Source organism: Cheilinus undulatus, linkage group 1 (genome assembly GCF_018320785.1).
Source record: "Cheilinus undulatus linkage group 1, ASM1832078v1, whole genome shotgun sequence".
NCBI lineage: Eukaryota > Metazoa > Chordata > Actinopteri > Labriformes > Labridae > Cheilinus > Cheilinus undulatus.
In genome coordinates, this window is record NC_054865.1 from 31498689 (window position 1) to 31516772 (window position 18084).

The following is an 18084-nucleotide window of genomic DNA, read 5'->3' on the forward strand; positions in this document are numbered from 1 at the left end:
TGCTCACAGTTTAACAAGGTGTTAAAAGTAAGGCCTAGAGAAAAATGGTCTGGGTTTGTTGGAATGCAAGCATCATTTGTCAATTATAAGCCCACTGAAAACCTTTAATGGGTATTGGGAATGCAGCAGTGACATTAGCGTTTAAAACATATTTTTTTATGATTAATGGTTAAAAAAAGAAAAAAAAAAACACCCTGGGAAATACAAAGGATGCCGTCTAGTCTTACATGGGAGACAATCAGATTTCCCTGAAAACATACATCTCAGTTTCATCTCTGTTGGGTTATCCTCTTCGTACTGTCCATGCCTTTTTGTAAAAGATGCACAGACAAAAAGTGAAGCAAGGAACTTTCCAGAAGGCTCCCAGGACTCGTACTTCCTCCTGACCGTACTTACACCCTGTGTTTACAGCACCAGCTTTTCATCTTTTTCAGGTTCACTTCTTTCCTCATGCTCTTCGTCTAACTTGAATCTTTTGTTCTCTTCCATATTTTTCCTGCGTTGAACCTCCCTGTACCACTTCCACCTCTTCACATGCAATCATCGTATATTGTCCTTTTCTTCACAATTCTTCAAGCAAATCAGATGATTTTACTCCGTCTTCCCGGCATCTCTCTGCTCATTGTTTTCAAAGTCTTAAGAACCTCAGTATGAGAGCTGCTCCAGTGATTGTGAAGAATTACAGAGGTACTGAGGTATTAAGTGGTATGTTGTTGTGTTAACTGCAAAAACTGAACAGTAAGCTGATTATGGATTTACAGATTTTCATCACATGGAGGCTTTTCTCTGCATTGCCATGGATGAACTGTTAAAAAATGTAGTTTGATAATGGAGTGATATCTTACTTTTAGACTTATGGTGATTCTTTGTTGTGTTATTTGTCAAACATATTAACATGTATTTAATTAGCAGGATTTTTTAGAATAACATTGTTGGAAAAAATGAATCCCAATTTTCTAGCAGGTTTTCAACTTGTCCAACCCATCCCGCACAAGCAATGTTAATGGCAAGAAATTTAAGGATGTGATACATTATTGAATATAACAAGAGTGTGAGCATTTTGATTCTCAGTTTTAATGTTGTTAAATGCACAGGTTGAATCATGGTTTGCTAGGGAGTAAATAGGTTATTCTAGAACAAGATTAAGGGTATTACAGGTAGACTTAATATTAATAGTGATCAATCAATCATAAAGAACATTCTTGGAATGGAGTTGGAACTTTCTACAAGCTTTTTAAACAGCGTCAGATATTAATACTGTAAGGGAAAGATTGCACAAGAGTGTGTCTGGCCAGAGGCAGACAGTCATAGGAGGGGGGGAGACCGAGGACAGATTGTTTACTTATTAATCAGTTTTATATCATGTTGATCTTTGAGTCAGATAAAATAAAAAGTTAAGAACACAGAGATTTTTTGACATATATTTTCATAAAATTTACAAAGCCATTGTGGATATTGGTGTGATGACATTGGAGTGCGTTTACTCCGCCTAGATTTTAAATCACATTATATTTTTCTATGATTAATTAATCAAAATTAATCGCATTGTTTACAGCACTACTTTTATGTTTCTTAATTTCATTCATTAACTTATTTACTGCTCAGTCTTACAGTGAAAGATTGAGAGGTGCCACTGATCCAGGAAGTGTACTTCCTTAGAGTTCAGTTCATCTTTCTTACAGTGTTTCAGTTGGTCCCCACAGGTGGGACGTCTCTGAGTCAGTAACTTCCCTCATGGTGCAAAAGTGTCTAATGCCCAAAGGCATTCTGGGAAAACTACAAATTATGGGACAATTGTTGAAAAATGTGAGTACAAAAAATACGTAGAATGACCAACTACTGTTTACTTGGAAAATGCTCCTTGACCCACCTTTGAGTCCTGATCCACCAAGTGAGAACAACAGCGCAGGAAGAACCTTATGGAAGTATGTTTGGCTTTTGAACCAGCTTTAGTTTTAATGTGGATTTTTATTATTTTTACTTATTATGTATTTCTTTTAAAGACTGGAAAATCTGAAGCCATCTGAGACTTTCTCTATGTTTATGTGATCAGATAAATTTGAAGTTGAATAATTTGGCTTGGCATGCAATAAACAACAATATGAAATCAGACATAGATCCATATTCAGAATCAACTGATTCACAAAAAGTATGTGTGTAGGATTAAGACAATATTTCAATTTTTTGTCTTAAAGCACCTCACTGTGTTTTTGTTTTCTGAAAATGAGAAATATTGTATATGTGATTGACAAGCTCTTGCCATGTACTCAAGATTCAGTAAGTAAACTTTGCACAAAACTGCATAAATCAAACAGTAATTGAGGTTATTTTCTGAACAAATCAATGTGTTTCCTTGTGTCTGTGCTTGTTTATCTCTCTTCTGCCCTTTGACATGACTGCCTGCAAGAGTAAACAATTACACCTGGATCAAAGTGCTGCAATAATTATATATCAAGCGCTGGTTAGTGTCGATGTCTCTAGTCAGATACGAGAGGGGTGGGATTTTCTCCGAGATGCTCTCAAATCTCTCTTTCATCTTTTTTTATACTTTCTATCCCATCAAGGCACTTTTCAGCACACACATAACCACACAGATTCCCTTGCAGCATCTCTCCCTCTGTTGGTATGACACAGGAAAAAGCTGGGGCCTGCAGCCAACCCCGGCGTCCGCACTGAATGCGATTAAGCCAAGCAGTGATTAATCTGAGCTGCCCCATAATTCCTCTTTACCACTTTAATGGATGTTATCTCCCCTCCTCTGAAGGCTTATCTTGCTGATCGAGGCCAAGGATGAGGAGAAAGAGAGGAAGAGGAGGGGGCTCGGGTAAGGGGAGGGGGCAGAGAATTCAAACCAAATCCAGACAGAGGTAAGTAAATGAATAAGTAAGTAAATAAGTGAGTAAATAAATAAATACGGGGATTGAAGAAGCTGCTAAGCGGATAAGGCAGATCAGTCTCTGTAAAGTGCTCATTTGTTTTCTAAGAAGACGAGACAAGCCACCTTCAAAGCTCGCTGATACAGTAAAAACACTGTCAACAGCACAATTCACACACAAACAAAATAAATTATCCAAACCACTGTCAATAACAAATCCTCCTCCCTCTCACTGTAAAGATGAGGTGTTCTCATACTGCAGCTGACAGTCACTGATACAAAAACAAAATATGTGGAGGTTTTCAATGACCTCATTTGCTTTCATAAGCGGCAGTGACGTGACACCGTGGCTGTTTCTTTTAGTGGTCTTAACATTGTGAAATAATGTCAATGATGAACTTCCTCTAACACATTCCAAATTCAGTCATCCATAGCCCTGAAACAGGTTTGCTCAGGTCTGAGTTTACAGTGGTAAAAAAGGTAATGGCTCTCAACACCTGCACCTTCTGAGACCAAACAGCTCCATCATGATACTGAGATATAATTTCAAGTATGAGAAATAGGCTGAGTAACAGTGATGGTAAAGTGCTCAAACTGGAACCATCCTGTCAAAGAAAAGGCAACTGGAATCATATTTAGCACACTAGCAAATACAGTGCATTCTTAAAGTGTTCAGTATTAATTTTTTAAAGGATTCTGTTTTCTGTTGTCATGATGTAGTACTGAGTGTAAATGAATGAGAATAAAAAGTACATTTTTCTGACTCTAGTATCAGGCTGCAACATAACAAAACAGAAAAAATGACAGAGGTCTGAATACTTTCCAAAAGCACTGCAAAATCTCACAAATATTCAAGGGTTTGTCTAAATCTTAAGCCAAGAATATTTCTTTACACTTATTTTGTCAGACCAAACAGTTGAATGCTGTTAAAAGAAATATGTTGTGTTACCTTAAAAATCCAAAATAGCTATTTCAGCTCATTTTTCTGAGATGATTGAACACAGTTTAGGTAAACAGAATTCAATCATTCAATTGTCTCATAATTTACAGAGTTTTCCCAGAATGCCTTTGGGTACTAGCCACTTTTGCACTATGAATGAAGTTACTGACTCAGTGAGAAAGTCCCACTTGTATGGAGCAACTATAATACATGGTGGATGGTATGGTGAATATGATGGAAGAGGACTTCCTGGTTCATTGTGCATTTTTCACTCATTGTCACTTGTAGACCCTTAAATTGGACCAGCTTGGGTGGCATAACTGTTCAATATTAAAGTATGTTATAAAAATAAAGGAAAGTTGCAGTGGATGAAGACCACATGGCTTTATGAACAGTACTTAAACACATTGTTTTGAGTTGGATTGAAACAGAATTTTTAGTGTAGGAAAGTTTCCACAGTGCAGTTTGACTTAAAAAAGGTCCAGTTAATCCAAAATAAATGTAAAATTAATTATTATTAAAAAAATGTATTTCCACTACTTAAAAACATTAATGTAGTCAGTTTAACAAAAATTTTGAGATGTTTCAACTTGTTTGGTTTTGCAAAGTAGGGATGCAGGACAGTATCATCATGATACCAGTACCGGACTTATTATCAGTGTCGATAGGAAAATTTCAGCCTATTTCTGCTGAGAAACTACAGTAGGAATCCATACATCCCTAAATTTAAGCCACATTTACCTGACGGGTCCAGATAAAAAAATAAATAAATCAAATTTCAAAATAAAAGACAAAAAAAGAAGCAGAAGGCCAGAATTGCTTTAAGAAGATAAAAACATCAGCCAATGAGACAAGCAATTATCATTTCTTGAGTGCATCAAGACATTCAGGTAAACTCTGCTTTCCCCATTGGAAGATTTTTCTGCTCAGTACAAGCAATGAAGGCCCTCATTTCTGTTTCAAATCTTAAATTACAACCTTTGGGTAAACCTTTTAGGTGAATATGGCTTACAGCAGTGGTTCTCAAATGGTCTGGCAAGGCACGCTGGTATGCCTTTGGGTATGCGAGGTATGCTTTCGAAATGTATAAAACTATACATTATTACTCAAACTATAGAATGACTAAAGATACAATAAGTTTTAAAGAGGCTATTATGCATGGAAGTGAATATGGAGTGCCTTAAGATTTTGCCTCATTGACAGCTGTGCCTTGGGCAAAAAAGTTTGAAAACCTCTGGCATACAGTATGTGTGTGGTTCCTTTTAAACAAAAAATTTACAAATGCACTTGTTTCGATTTGAGTTTTGCTGTGCAGAACATCTCAAACTCAAAAAAAGAGACCAAATCGCAAGCCTGTGTGTATGTTTAATATCTTATTTCATGACATTAAAAAAGGCTCTATATTGTTGTGCTGCAGGGAGACTTCAAAATAAACCACTGAAAGGAGGCTGAAAAAATCCAAAGTTTCTTTAAAACTTTCCAGAGTAGATACATTAGGTCCTTTTTATTGGTCTGTTTATCCCATTGTTTTGGCCTGTCCATGTACTTAAAAAGTCACATATGAGATCCCAGCTAAGAAGTGGCAGGGTTAAATCTCTTCGTAGCATTTTCTTTTCCTGTCTCAGCTTACAGCGATGTTGCAGCGAGATCCTGTCATCGACAAACCTCTGTGGGATTCCATTCACCACTAGTGTACATCTTTAGGTACAAAGCTGCAGGCTGCATTGGCTCCAGGTAACATAAACGCTCCCTTCAAGCCACAGCGTATCTGCCCATGAAAATTCTCTAAAGGGGTTTAAGCATTTACGCAGAACACTATCAGGCACCGCCGAAAATTCAGCTTACCCTGTTGAATAGGGACTTCAAAGAGAATTGCAAATACCTTTGCACCGCTACATTTTCTCCTTCCTTCTCTCTCTCTCTCTGTCTCTTCCTGCTTCTTTTCATTTTATGTTTCCAAACACAAGCTGCTGCATGATGTAAAATGTATTATCAGCCATATATTTCCTCTTTAAATGAATAATAACAATAATCTTTGAGTAATTTCTTTTTTATACCGCACCGTCTAAATAGTGCAAAGCAAGCGAGCTAATATGGAGCCGCGGGTAAACAAGGCCGTGCAATAATGAATGTGTGGATTAGGCCTCTAGTCTATGTTGTGCGATAAGGAAAAACAGCTGCTGCTATCCAGGTAACAGCACATATTGACTGTCAATGAAGGATAAACTACCGTGCAGCTGCACATTTACTTCTCTCGTTCACACTGCAAACACACAAGCTTAAAAACACATGGACACACAAAAAAACCCGCATGCATGCACAAAAACACACATACCATCTATGTGGGTAAGAACCAAAGAGAATTGGAATAAAATAAATGCATAAGCCTATTTGCACAGTATAGAGCTTAAATGCAAAACAATATGGTGCATAAATGCAGTGTGATTTAATGTAAGAGATAATAAATGGCTTCATAATGAGCAATATAAATGGTCTTTAAACAGTTTACTGCTTAGTTCACACTTATAATTAATCTGGGCTCCATGTGTGCATATAAAGTGGGTATAAAACTCTGCCTGACTTTGCGAGTAAACCAATGAGCGAGAAAGAAAAATGACTGCTGGTAAACATCTGTAACATGATTCAGCTGTGGCCTCTAGCTTTCCAAATACACTGCCTTTTTCCCCTCAGCTCGACCAGCGCAGAAAGCTCTCAGAATAATGCATTACAAAATATTACTCCTTAAAATAATTTACGGCGAAAAGCACAACAGAAACCATAACATTTATAATGTTTTACAAAACCATCAAATAAGTGGAGAGGGGATTAATTGCCCTGGCCCGACCTTAAAATAATTATTGTGAGCGGTGCAACTCTAAACTCCAATGAAATTGATACACTTTGATAATTAGATTCTTGGCACTGACCCGCTGAAGTCAATAAAGGTTATTAAGGCCAATTGCTGTCTAAACGCATTACGGGCGGGGTAAACTGTCCGTTGGAGGCCCCTGCTACTCCAGCGCCAATATGATAATCCATTCTTCGTCCTGGGGGTTTCTTCCCCAGCGCCTGTGTCTCCACTCTGCCATACAAAACCAGATTGGATTCGCTTAACCTTTCCAGGACTTTGATCAAATGAGCTCACACAGCAATAACATTTACATTGACCCCCCCTTTCCCTTCCCCAATGTACACACAACCTCTCTCTCTTATAAACCTCCTCCCTCTTCTTGTATCTATCTGTACAGACTCCTCACCACCCCTCCTCCACATGCTGTAGGTCAATAACCTAATCAGCTATCGATGGCGACTAAGCCAGCCCGCGTATGATTGCAGTGCGACCCTCCTCAGCAGCCCAGATTGTTTCCGAAGACTGCTATTAAAACGAAGGGAGAAGATGAAATGGTCATCACTTGAATCCTCTAATAAAAATCACAGGAGGGTTAATTTTCCTACACAAAAAGAAAAATAGAAACGGCGTATACATGTGACCAAACCGTCGGAAAACAGGGAGTGACAGGCTGGGTGAATAGAGTAGAGGAAGACATGGCCCCGATACCACTTCCTGTTTTGTACATCTTGAAGTATACAAATGTATTCAACTGAGTGGCTCCCGTTTATTATGAAAGTCGATTAATTTCCTTGATATGTGTTGAAAAGATTTCCATCTACAAGGCTCGCTCTGCTGTCAAATGAGGGAGAAAGAGACAAGAGATATTGCGAGAGAGCTGGAGATGGAGAGAGAGAACAACAGAAAGAAGGAGCATAAAGAGGGAGAGAGAGAGAAAGAGAGACGGAGAGCACTGAAATCTCTTTGCATCCACGGTGGCTTTTGAAGTTGTGAGATGAGCAGCCACAGAAGTCAGGAAAGTGACAAATTAGGGAAAAAGCTGTACTGTGCAAGCAGAGCTGCTAAATCAATTAAAGTCATGCCAAGTGCATACATTAACATCAATGGCACGCACACACGAAAGCTCACACCAATACACACACACACAGGACAGGAGAAAAAAGGAGAGAGATGTGCTCATGGGCTCGTCGCTTCTCCCCCACAGAGAAAAGAGGAGAGATAAAAAAAAAATGCCACACCGGTATTTAAAATATTCTGCATAAAGCCAAGACTCTCTGTCTATTGTCAGTCACACAGAAGCTATTCATTGTTGCTAGTTTAAGGAAATGTCACTATTGTATGATAGCCATGATAGCAGAGTCCTAAGGGAACAAAAAAGCGGCAAGCGAGGTGGGTCTAAACGGACTTTAGCCCCCTGGATCACAAAGGAACGCAACACCTTTAAGTTAATGTCCTTTTTTCACCCCCCACAAATAACCTTTACCTTATACCTACCCTAAATGTCTCTCTCTCCTTTGCTCTCTCTCTCTCATACACAGACACACACACCTTAGCTCACCATTAAAATAAAAATATACATGAAGTTTATTCAGCAGCGCGTCTCTTTGTTTCTATCAAGGAACCACAAGAATTCATGAGGCGAGCAAGCAAGTGGACTTGTTTTGTGTTGCTTTCTTTATTTATGTATTTATTTATTTATTTATGTATTTTATCAGAATGTCATTCAAATGGAAGGATGAGCATTTGCATGACAACAGGCTGAGGAGCAGAGAGGAGCCCCAGGGAGAGACAGTATCCATAAACAGGAGAGAGTCACCCCCCCATATTGCAATATTCTTCATACGGCCTAACAAACGCAGACATAGCCCAGCGCATCCCCACAACACTGTGTGCTAAATATGACAATAAAGAGAGGAAGGCTGGCTGTTTGTATTGCTATCTTAGCAGGATAAAACAATAGGCTGTTTTATTGCTACAGCACGGTGTATAAAACAACACAGTGTCAATTTATAAAGCCTATTTAAAGACCCATATATTTGTTATTTTAAAATACCCGTGGTGATATCAAATTTGACAAAAATAAGGCTGTATTAAAATATCCTCTGCAGGCACGAACAAAAAAAAATCTAAATAAATAAAATGGCAAATAGCATCTGCACACAGTAGGTCATTTGGAATTTCTGCACTATACTGTCAATTTCCAGTTGAAAAAGTAAAATATATGCAATAAAGGAATGCAGGGGGAAGCCACATAATTTAAATAACTCAAAGTAATTTAGAGAAATGCGTTTTAATCTAACTGCAGGAAAGCCACGGCTATGCAGAGCTCCAAAAGGAAAATCTATAAGCCACATCTATAAAGTGCTTTTCATCAGAGGTCGATGCATGTATGTAAATATTGCTTGCGAGAGCAATAATGTTGTCTTTCATCACAATACTGAGTGATTACATTTATGCACTCACTACTGTATTATTTTGCAAGGGCTCAGTACGACTTTCTGCAGAAGATAGTCTTGCTTTTGTGTTTGATACTTAAAAGAATAAACTCAATTCAAATTAAAAATATATATATATCTAAAAAATCAGAATGGTTTCAACTGAAGAGAATAAGAATAGATGGCATTTCCCCCTTTTTGAAAATACATTTCTAAAAACTTAAAGTTAACTTTTATGCCTCTTAAGTTTCTCTTTCTTTGTTTTATTGCTTAGAGTTTTTTTTACTGCAAAACAAAAATCCACATGTGACACATGCAAAGCACAGATGCAGAGGATATGGTTTGCTTGCCCATTAAAGTGAGACAGAGACACAACAGCACACAGAGACAGAAAGACCTCACATTTCACTGATGCCCTTTTCTAAATACAGATCCAAATCACACACTTCATCTGGGCTTGGAGGTCGAGCTCTAGATGAGTTTAGCCCCTGTCTGCTAACCCCACCACCACCACCACCACCCAACCTCTACCAGGCTGAGAGAGAACGAGAGAGAAAGAGGAGGAGAGAGAGAGAGGGAGCATGAGTAGAGGCGAGCAGCGGCGGCAGCAGCAGTACTGTTCTCCTCCAGCCCCTGTCTTTATCCCCGCCTGAGCATTAGATGTGATTACTGCTCAGCGCTCGACACTGACAGAGACAGAGAGCTCCCAGAGACAGCAGGAGAGGGCGAGAGACATAAAGAGGCACAGGGAGGGAGAGAGAGAGAGAGAGAGAGAGAGGGAGCAGAAAGGAAAATAGGAGCACAGCTCTTTGGCTCCCTCAGCTGCTGCTACAGTGATACAAGAGTGCCCCCTGCTGCTTCTGGTGTCACACGCACACACACAAACATACATGAACACACACTCTTTGAAATCTATGAAAGAGGGACGTCTGTGAAGGGAGAGGAAGCAAGACCAAGCATGCTGCTGTATCTGTGTGAGTCTGCAGTGTATACGTACAGTACCGAGCTGTGACTAAGGTGACTTAATTATGAGTCTGACATTACTAAGTGAGACTCCTTTACAGTGGTTTCTAACTAATAGCTGTGCGCCCACGTTCCTCTGTAATAAAACTTGTGTGAGGCAGCGATTAAACCAATGACACATCCTTAATAATGTACCCTAGTGAGAAGTTAGACAATCCATCGTGTAATTTTTAACACACCCTCCCTTGTGAGGAGCATTATTGGACAGCAGATCACTTATGTAGTTTGTTTAAGGAGCACAAGTGGAGGCATGTTGGCAAATAAGAAAGGTGAAGGTATTAAAATAACAGAGTGACTCTGCCAGCCATGTAGCTGCTCATAAAGTGGAGAAAGGGAAAAATAAAACCAATTTTACTTTGTTTCCTTAGTCTTTTCTTATTATCTACTACCCTTGAAAAAAAGTTTGGGTGAAATTAACATTGTTGATACCTTTTATAAGAGGCTTGAGTTGTCCTCATCATATTTGAATTAGAGCTAATAAATGTAGTTTTCTATATTCTTAAACTAAAGAGGTTTTGCGTAGCAAGAAAGGTTTTAATTATTTGCTTTAGTTTTATCAGTTTTCTAAAACAGGAATGTCACCATTGAGAAGAAAATTTCCTAGTAAAGACAAAACCGGTGCTCTGAAACAGAAGTGTTGAGCTGAAATTAGTTCAAGCACTGAAGGATAAGTAAAAATTTATGTGCTCCACTGACTCCTGGGGTGATGCTGCTACATGATCAGCAGTGTGTTCACAACCTTACCATCGTCTCCATGAGCTTCCAGTCCTTCTCCAGTTGCTCCATCGGTCCGGTCCACCAGCTGCAGAAGCGGGCATAACGCTGGCCCTGAAACCAGTACTGGCGCAGCCATTCGAACTCCACCTGCAGACACACAAACACAAGCATACCATGCAGGATAAGAAAAAAAAAATGGTTCAACATTTGGTGTTATTGATAGGTCTTTAAATCCTGATAAAGTACCATAAATGTTAACTTTCACAAATCCCCAGTTTAAACTATTATATTCATTGATAGACAACAATATTTTAAAAAGCTGAATAAGGAACAATAGACACCTAAAAACTACCATACTGCAAAGCAGTTTCCTTTCTTTTGATCATTGATCTTTTTACTTTTAACTATTCTAATAATTTTGTTCTTTTTTTTCAATTTACTACAGTGTACTCTATATATGTTTTTTTTCCATATATATATATATATATATATATATATATATATATATACACAGTGCTTAACAAATTTATTAGACCACCTGTCATATTCGTCTCAGAGACCATCCAGCATCATCAAGTGCTTTAATGTGGACTCTTTCATTTTCAGTGAGCTCTCCACATTTTATCATTTTGAACAGGAATGAGGAATTTCAAACTGAATTCACCTTTTTATACCCAAATTTGAGGCGGCTCACTGGGCTTCTCTGAGAAGTTAGAAAAATTAATCAAGCATATCATTCAACCACTAAAACCAATTTTTCGGTTCAGGAATTCAAGTAAATAACTATAATTTGACATATTAATCAAGAAATAATAATGTGCTTGACAATTTTTTTTGTTTGTTTTTTTTGTAAATCAGTAAATTTGAAAATTCATGGATAACAATAATAATTATACTTTAGCATTAAAAATATCACTTAGGTTAAAGAGCTTCTACATATTGGTGTATTAACCATTACAGAAACATAAAAAATGATTTTGGTCATTACCAGTGCTGTTAATTTAGGGCAGCTGTGGCATAAACCTTACCTTGGGTGGTGGTCTAATAAATTTGTTAAGCACTATATATATTTACTCTTTTCAATGGTTTTGAATGTGTTTTGGTTTAAAAGTACAATGGCTGTCATACCATTACAATTTTCAATCAAGTTTAATCTAAGAATTTCTGTGGTTAATTGTGATTTATTTAACTTTTTGTTGCATTTGAAATTTCTTGCCTTTAACTAACGTGTTTGGATACAGACCAGCTTTGATTTTGTGTCACAATTAAAAGGGGGAAAAATAACTTTAGAGAGATTACAAATTATGACAGAAACTTAGCTAGCATGAATAACTGATGATTTTCTGTCAACTAATTTAACAAGGTAGTGATATTTTCAAAATATCAGAGATATCATTCAATTAAAACATACAACCACATTAATCAAAGACTTTGTAATTAATTAATCGCAGTCCATTACATATGTCAATAATTTGTGAAAGACTGCATTACTGGAAGATTTAAACATAACACTAACAAAATAGTCAGAAAGAACTAGCTTCTGAATGGAATCAAAACTTTCTACTAGCTTTTAAAACAGGAGACTTTAAGACCAAGTTCAGAGTGTCCTCTTACTAGTTAATCTAAAATGCTGTTTGTTTGTATGAATATGGATTTTATCCATAAAATTATAAAAAACACAGAGAATTTTCACTTGTGTTCCAGTCAAATTTACAGAGCTACTTTAGCTGGCTGTGTGATGACATCAGAGTGTGATTAATCAGCATACATTTTTAATCACATTTTCAACCCTGTAATTAATTAATCACAATTAATTTGTTTAAATATTTTAGGATAAAGAAAGCTAATCTTTATTAAAAAAAAAAAATATTCATTGTATTAAAATGTTACATTTTTTTCAGGTCTTGAAAGTCTTCAACTTCAAAGAAAATTTTAACAAAGCTCTAAAAGAGACAACACAGTTAAGACACATGTTTCATAATTAAGAGACAGTAATTTAAATCTTGGTCATTATCACAATCACATTTTTACAGAAGGCATCATCTGCAAAAATATTCTCAAAGTACATTCAGATTCTTCCCTGCAAATGTTTATTACATACACAGACACACACCTTCCAGACAGCACACCTGGAAAACTCCACCCTCTTCCTCTTCTCCTCATTCTCCTCCCTCCTCTTCCACTCCTCTGCTCTGTCTGATGATGACAGTCTCGGCTGCTGAGCTGCTCCTCTCTCCTCCACTGGGAGTGTTTTTGTTTCCTGCTCTTTTGAAGTGCTGATTTAATCCTCACAACGATGCTTCATGTAGCCAGGTGTAGCCTATCTTTTCCTAAGTGTGTCTTTCTTTGCGTATATTTGTGTGCTTGTTCCCGTATTTCTAGCAGTGTCTTTGCACTCTTAGGTGTATCTGTCTACAGCGGTGCAAGAGTGGCTTTGTTAACTCCTGTGCATACAATTGCCAGTGTGAGTGTGGATGTCAAAGATTGCCCCAATTGCCGCCAACTTAACTGTGAAACACTGTGAGATGCCCTCCCCCAAAACCTCCTACAAAGCTTCATCCACCATAAACAATGCACACTCCATTTCAAACTGTACAACACATAAAGAGGTTCAATGCAAAGGAGTCCCGTATCACATGGGACCGAGAGAGCTTTTGTTCCTTTTCTGAAAACTATTTTGTTTGCTGTTCTTCTAATAGAGCATTAGTGAATGTATACAACAGACCCTTTGTAGAGCTCTGAATTCACCAACAAGGCTTAAGAAGGCCATTTGCTTTTTATGAAAAACATTTTTTCTTGTACTATTTGTCCTTGTTCATTTTATGCCGTTTAAAAAAAAAAATGCAGATTCTTCACTAAACCAGTCACCCACTCTCCTCCAACCTTGTCTATCTAAAAATGCTCTTATAAGACTAATTTGCACTGGTTAATAGGATTTCGGGGACCATGAAACAAATTACTTTTGAGGTCTTGTTAAGTATTAAGAAGTCAATGTTGTCAATGACCTAAGACAAAAGATGAGATGTAAACCAAGTTCTATAGTGTTGACAACAGTGAAAAGTAGAAATCACATATCCACCCTTGTGTTTTCACTGCTGTGCAAGAACATGAAAGATCCTACATTTGCACATAAGACTGTCAGAAAACAGAGTAGAAGTTGAATGAATTTGCCTGCCAGAAATTTCAATTTCATATCATCCAACATATCACCTTTTAATTTTGTAATCTGGTCAGAAAGAGCATCAAAAGTAAGATCATTTATCTATATTTTGTTGAAAGTCTTACTTGCTCTGTCTTATGAAGCATTGCACCTACCGTCCAGTTCCTTAAGCAAGTAAAAACAAAGGGTGTGAAACATTTGCACAAACAACTTGAATGAGAGATGTTCCACACAGAATCATCCTGCCATTTGCCTCCAAAAGGCTCTGATCACAGCGGGGATGACATGCAAGGACTGGGGTATGTCAGGGAGAATACACAGACAGTGGCACCGCTCAGCAGCCTCTCAGTCACTCCATACAACCCACTCTTCAAAGAAATGTCATCCTTTATGGTACCTTCAACACTCTCCAAATGCACTCCCCTTCGATCACTACAGCTCAAACACACAACAAAGCTGCCAGCGCCGATATCGGACGTCCTTTTCTCTCAGTCAGTCCTTCCTTCAATCTCTCTGATTGTCTGCCTGTCCTTTAGTGAGAAGAAACCAACCTGTGTCTCCACTTTGAGCTGACATGGCCGCCTATTCCCCACTGCGCAGGCCAGTGGTCGCCACAAAGCAGACTGTCCAGAGCTGCTGAGGAGCTCTGGCTTTGTGGCATTTGGAGTCTGGCCACCCAGCTGAGAGTTACCAAGAGGGGAACTGGGACTAAATACCACCTTTCCAGGCGGACAGATCGAAAGTCTGTGTGAAAGAGAGAGTGGTTGTTAGGGCTAGTTTTTCTCTGAGATGGCATGGGGGAGCGAGAGGGGAGCTTGTGGCTCCCCTGCAGCAGTCGCTGCCATCTCTCCAGGTGATGGACACACTAACTAAACATTAGCCCCACATTAGTCGCCCCTACACTGACAATGGCATCTCTGGAGTGTCCAAGTAGCCCCCTTTTTACTCATCTAATGAGGCAGGTTTTTTTCCTCCTCCAGACCTTCATGGTATTCCCTGAGCGGGTCCAATCATTTTCCACGACCAGGACCCCTAGGTGGGAGCTGATGAGAGTGGGATCGATCCCACCCTGACGGCTTCTGTTTACGTTTTCCAGACTCCTCACAGATTTGCAAGGAGAACTGGTCCCCCGAGCTCTCTTGTAGAAACCAGTGATGCAGTTTACACTCATCACTTACTCGCTGCAACTTCAGAGCTTCTTCATTTTTGCCTTGACTAATGCCAATAAAAAGGATAAATCAATTATCAGCTTATTTAAATATCCACAACAGTAACTCTTAGTTAACTTAACGAAATGCTCTGTGAGTAGAAAAACACTTTCTGGAACACTTAAATGCTTGAAATTTGTTTAGTTAATGTGCCACAGAGGCTTCTTTGTATTTCAGCTAGGTCCACAATTAGTGCACCTTTATTTTATCGCGATTAATCAAATACTTAATTTTCCCTTTATGCCACATCTAGCCTCCCTACAGCAACAGTGATGTAACATAAGTTGACCACTGCTCCTTCTTTCATTTCAATTAAAAAAACTTACAGAGATCGCTCAGTGGACAAGTACAATGTCATCTGCGCCTTGTATTATCAAATATTTACCATTTACTGTCTCCTTATATCCTTTTAAGTCCATAGCAGAATCCTTTTTCTGGGGTTAGGTTTGTATCATAATCTTCAATCTACCTATGAAATGCAACGACAAAGATATTGTAGTCTAATTTTAGTCCACAGAATGTGATTACATTTAAGCCTTTACTTGTAGTCAAAAACATTTCTTCTATTTGGCTTAATCTGGTGCTAAATCATATTAGTGTGCTCTATAAACTTTGCTAGATACCTGCTTTTTACAGCTGAGGAGTAGCAGAGCTACTGATTTAGTTTAGCTTAGTTTAGACAGTGAAGAAATATCACAGATTTTGAATGGACAAGTTAACTATATTTTAATCTTATTTAAGTCTCTCTGCCAAAAACTAAACTTATTTTAGTTTTAGTCCCCAAAGATCTATTTTCAGCTAGCCTTAGTTTTGTCTTTGTTTTGGAAATCAGCTATTGACAAACATTTTTAGTTGTAGTTTTAGTTGAGGAAATTAACACTGTAGGGAAATAGACAGCCTGGTAGTTTTTTCACATTTGGGGCTTTATTCAAAACATTCAGGGCTCACAGTGGGCCTCCTTGAGTGTGTGGCACTCTAGGCAACCACCTATACCTGATAGTACTGTTGTACATTTTGCCAAAATTTAAGGTTGATATGCTGTATGTTTTAAACAGCCTAATAATCAGACATGCCAGTCCTGAAATTGACCTTTTAAAGCTCATATCTACTGGTAATGACATCATGCCTAATATATTGTGCATCTATAGAAATATTTTTTTCTGAGGGTGGTTGTCATGCAGGCGTTTTGATGGCACATCTTACCTGCAAATATCTGAAGATGTAATGCTTCTCTTATTGATTGTGGCACTAAATATATACAGTGTGTGGGAAAAATTAATATATAGATAAGAATGATGTTGGTAAAGCTTGGATACCTTCATTTCCAGAATATTTTTTATGTAGTTATTTATTCATAAGCAGTATGATAGACTTTTTTCAAGACTTTAAGGAGTACAGAATTATGCGGGTGAGGATTGAAACCCACAGAGGGCTTATAATTAAACCTCACCATATTATAATTTGGTCCGTATAACAAAAAATGCAATCAAAAACATAAACATTTCCTCCCTTGGGATTAATATGCATAGCACTTTGAAACAAAAATATGGGCAAATGAAAAGAAAAAGCTTAAATATCAAACTGGACTCTCAGAATTAACAACAAAAATGTCTCACATTGATTAAAACAGCAACAAGATTGTTCTTGAGGTTGGAAACTGTGAAATTTAACATAAAAAGCACAAACTATACACAGCACAGGTCTTATGTCAGCAGTGAGTGTTTGGGAAATTGATTTATAAGATTACAATCATATCACCTCTATAAGCCCCTCAGGAAAGGTGTTTCAAAGCCAAGCAAAGACCTAGTCGCCTGGGGAGACATTTTGGCCTGAAAACAGGACATTGGAAGGTCACACACACCTGCTTCACACAGTTTACTTTCTGCCAGAACATGTGGGAAAACCTTGTCCCTCCCTTCAATATTTACTGTGGGGGGACTAGCATCATTAGAGGGGGTCCCTCAGGGCACTCTGTCACACACCCACCTGGGAAGTGACACAGTGGCTTTAAATGAGACAAGACGTTTGCATCTGGGATTAGCATTTCAAAGCCAAACGTGCACATGGGGGCTGCACGGTGATGCTATGTTCGACTTCCCCCCCTTTGCAACCTAAGACAGGAGGTAAGATTAAAAAGAGACAGAGAGAGGGACGGTGCTTAACAAACAGGTGGGGACTCCAGTTTTCTTTATTTCTGTCTCCCATCAACCCCTACTTCAACTCGACATCCCGCCCCGTCCCTGAACACTCATACTCAGGTGGCAGACATTCTGCTTCATCATCGTCAGCTCGCCCACATCTTCTGACAAGTGTCAACCTCCATCCCATCCTCCCGCTGCAGCACACTGCACAATACCCATGGCTAGTCAGCTGGTGCTAGCTTGCTTTTAAGCATTTTTTATGAAGGGGGCCCATAAGGCAGTGCTCAGGTCAGCATGCCTGTGTGTCTCAGGCTTGTTCGCTCTTCGGTCGTCCATGTCAAACACGACCCACGCAATATGCACCCGCCAAGCACTAAAGTAGACCGCCATCATAAATATCCCCACCAACAATACATCATTTAAGTGGTTGTTCTGCTCTCGTGGGCAACTGCAAACAAATGGCCACATCGATCATTATGAGTGCCAGGTAGGGTAGGGTTGAGCCTTCTGGGTGCGGCACCCTCCTCCACCCAGGAACTTTAACATTCACACATACATACTGTACCTAAACACACCTGCTCCTTTATAAATAGCAGCCTGTTTTCCTAAATTAACCTGCCTTGATCTCCTGCTGAGGGCCTCTGCTTGGTAATCCTGTGGTGCTATGTGGCAAAATAGCAGATGTTGCTAGCTCAACTAGCACAGTGCTCCTCCTCACACAGACAGGCCTATTG

General features: G+C 38.7%; 1 protein-coding gene across 1 annotated transcript in view; it reads right to left on the bottom strand.

Annotated features, from left to right (window-relative positions):
• Positions 1-18084, bottom strand: part of fto (FTO alpha-ketoglutarate dependent dioxygenase) — a 164552-nt gene that overhangs the window by 101063 nt on the left and 45405 nt on the right. Inside the window, exon 7 of the mRNA XM_041792294.1 lies at positions 10869-10988. Coding sequence (XP_041648228.1) covers positions 10869-10988 — 120 coding nt within the window. The remainder of the gene's footprint in view (positions 1-10868; positions 10989-18084) is intronic.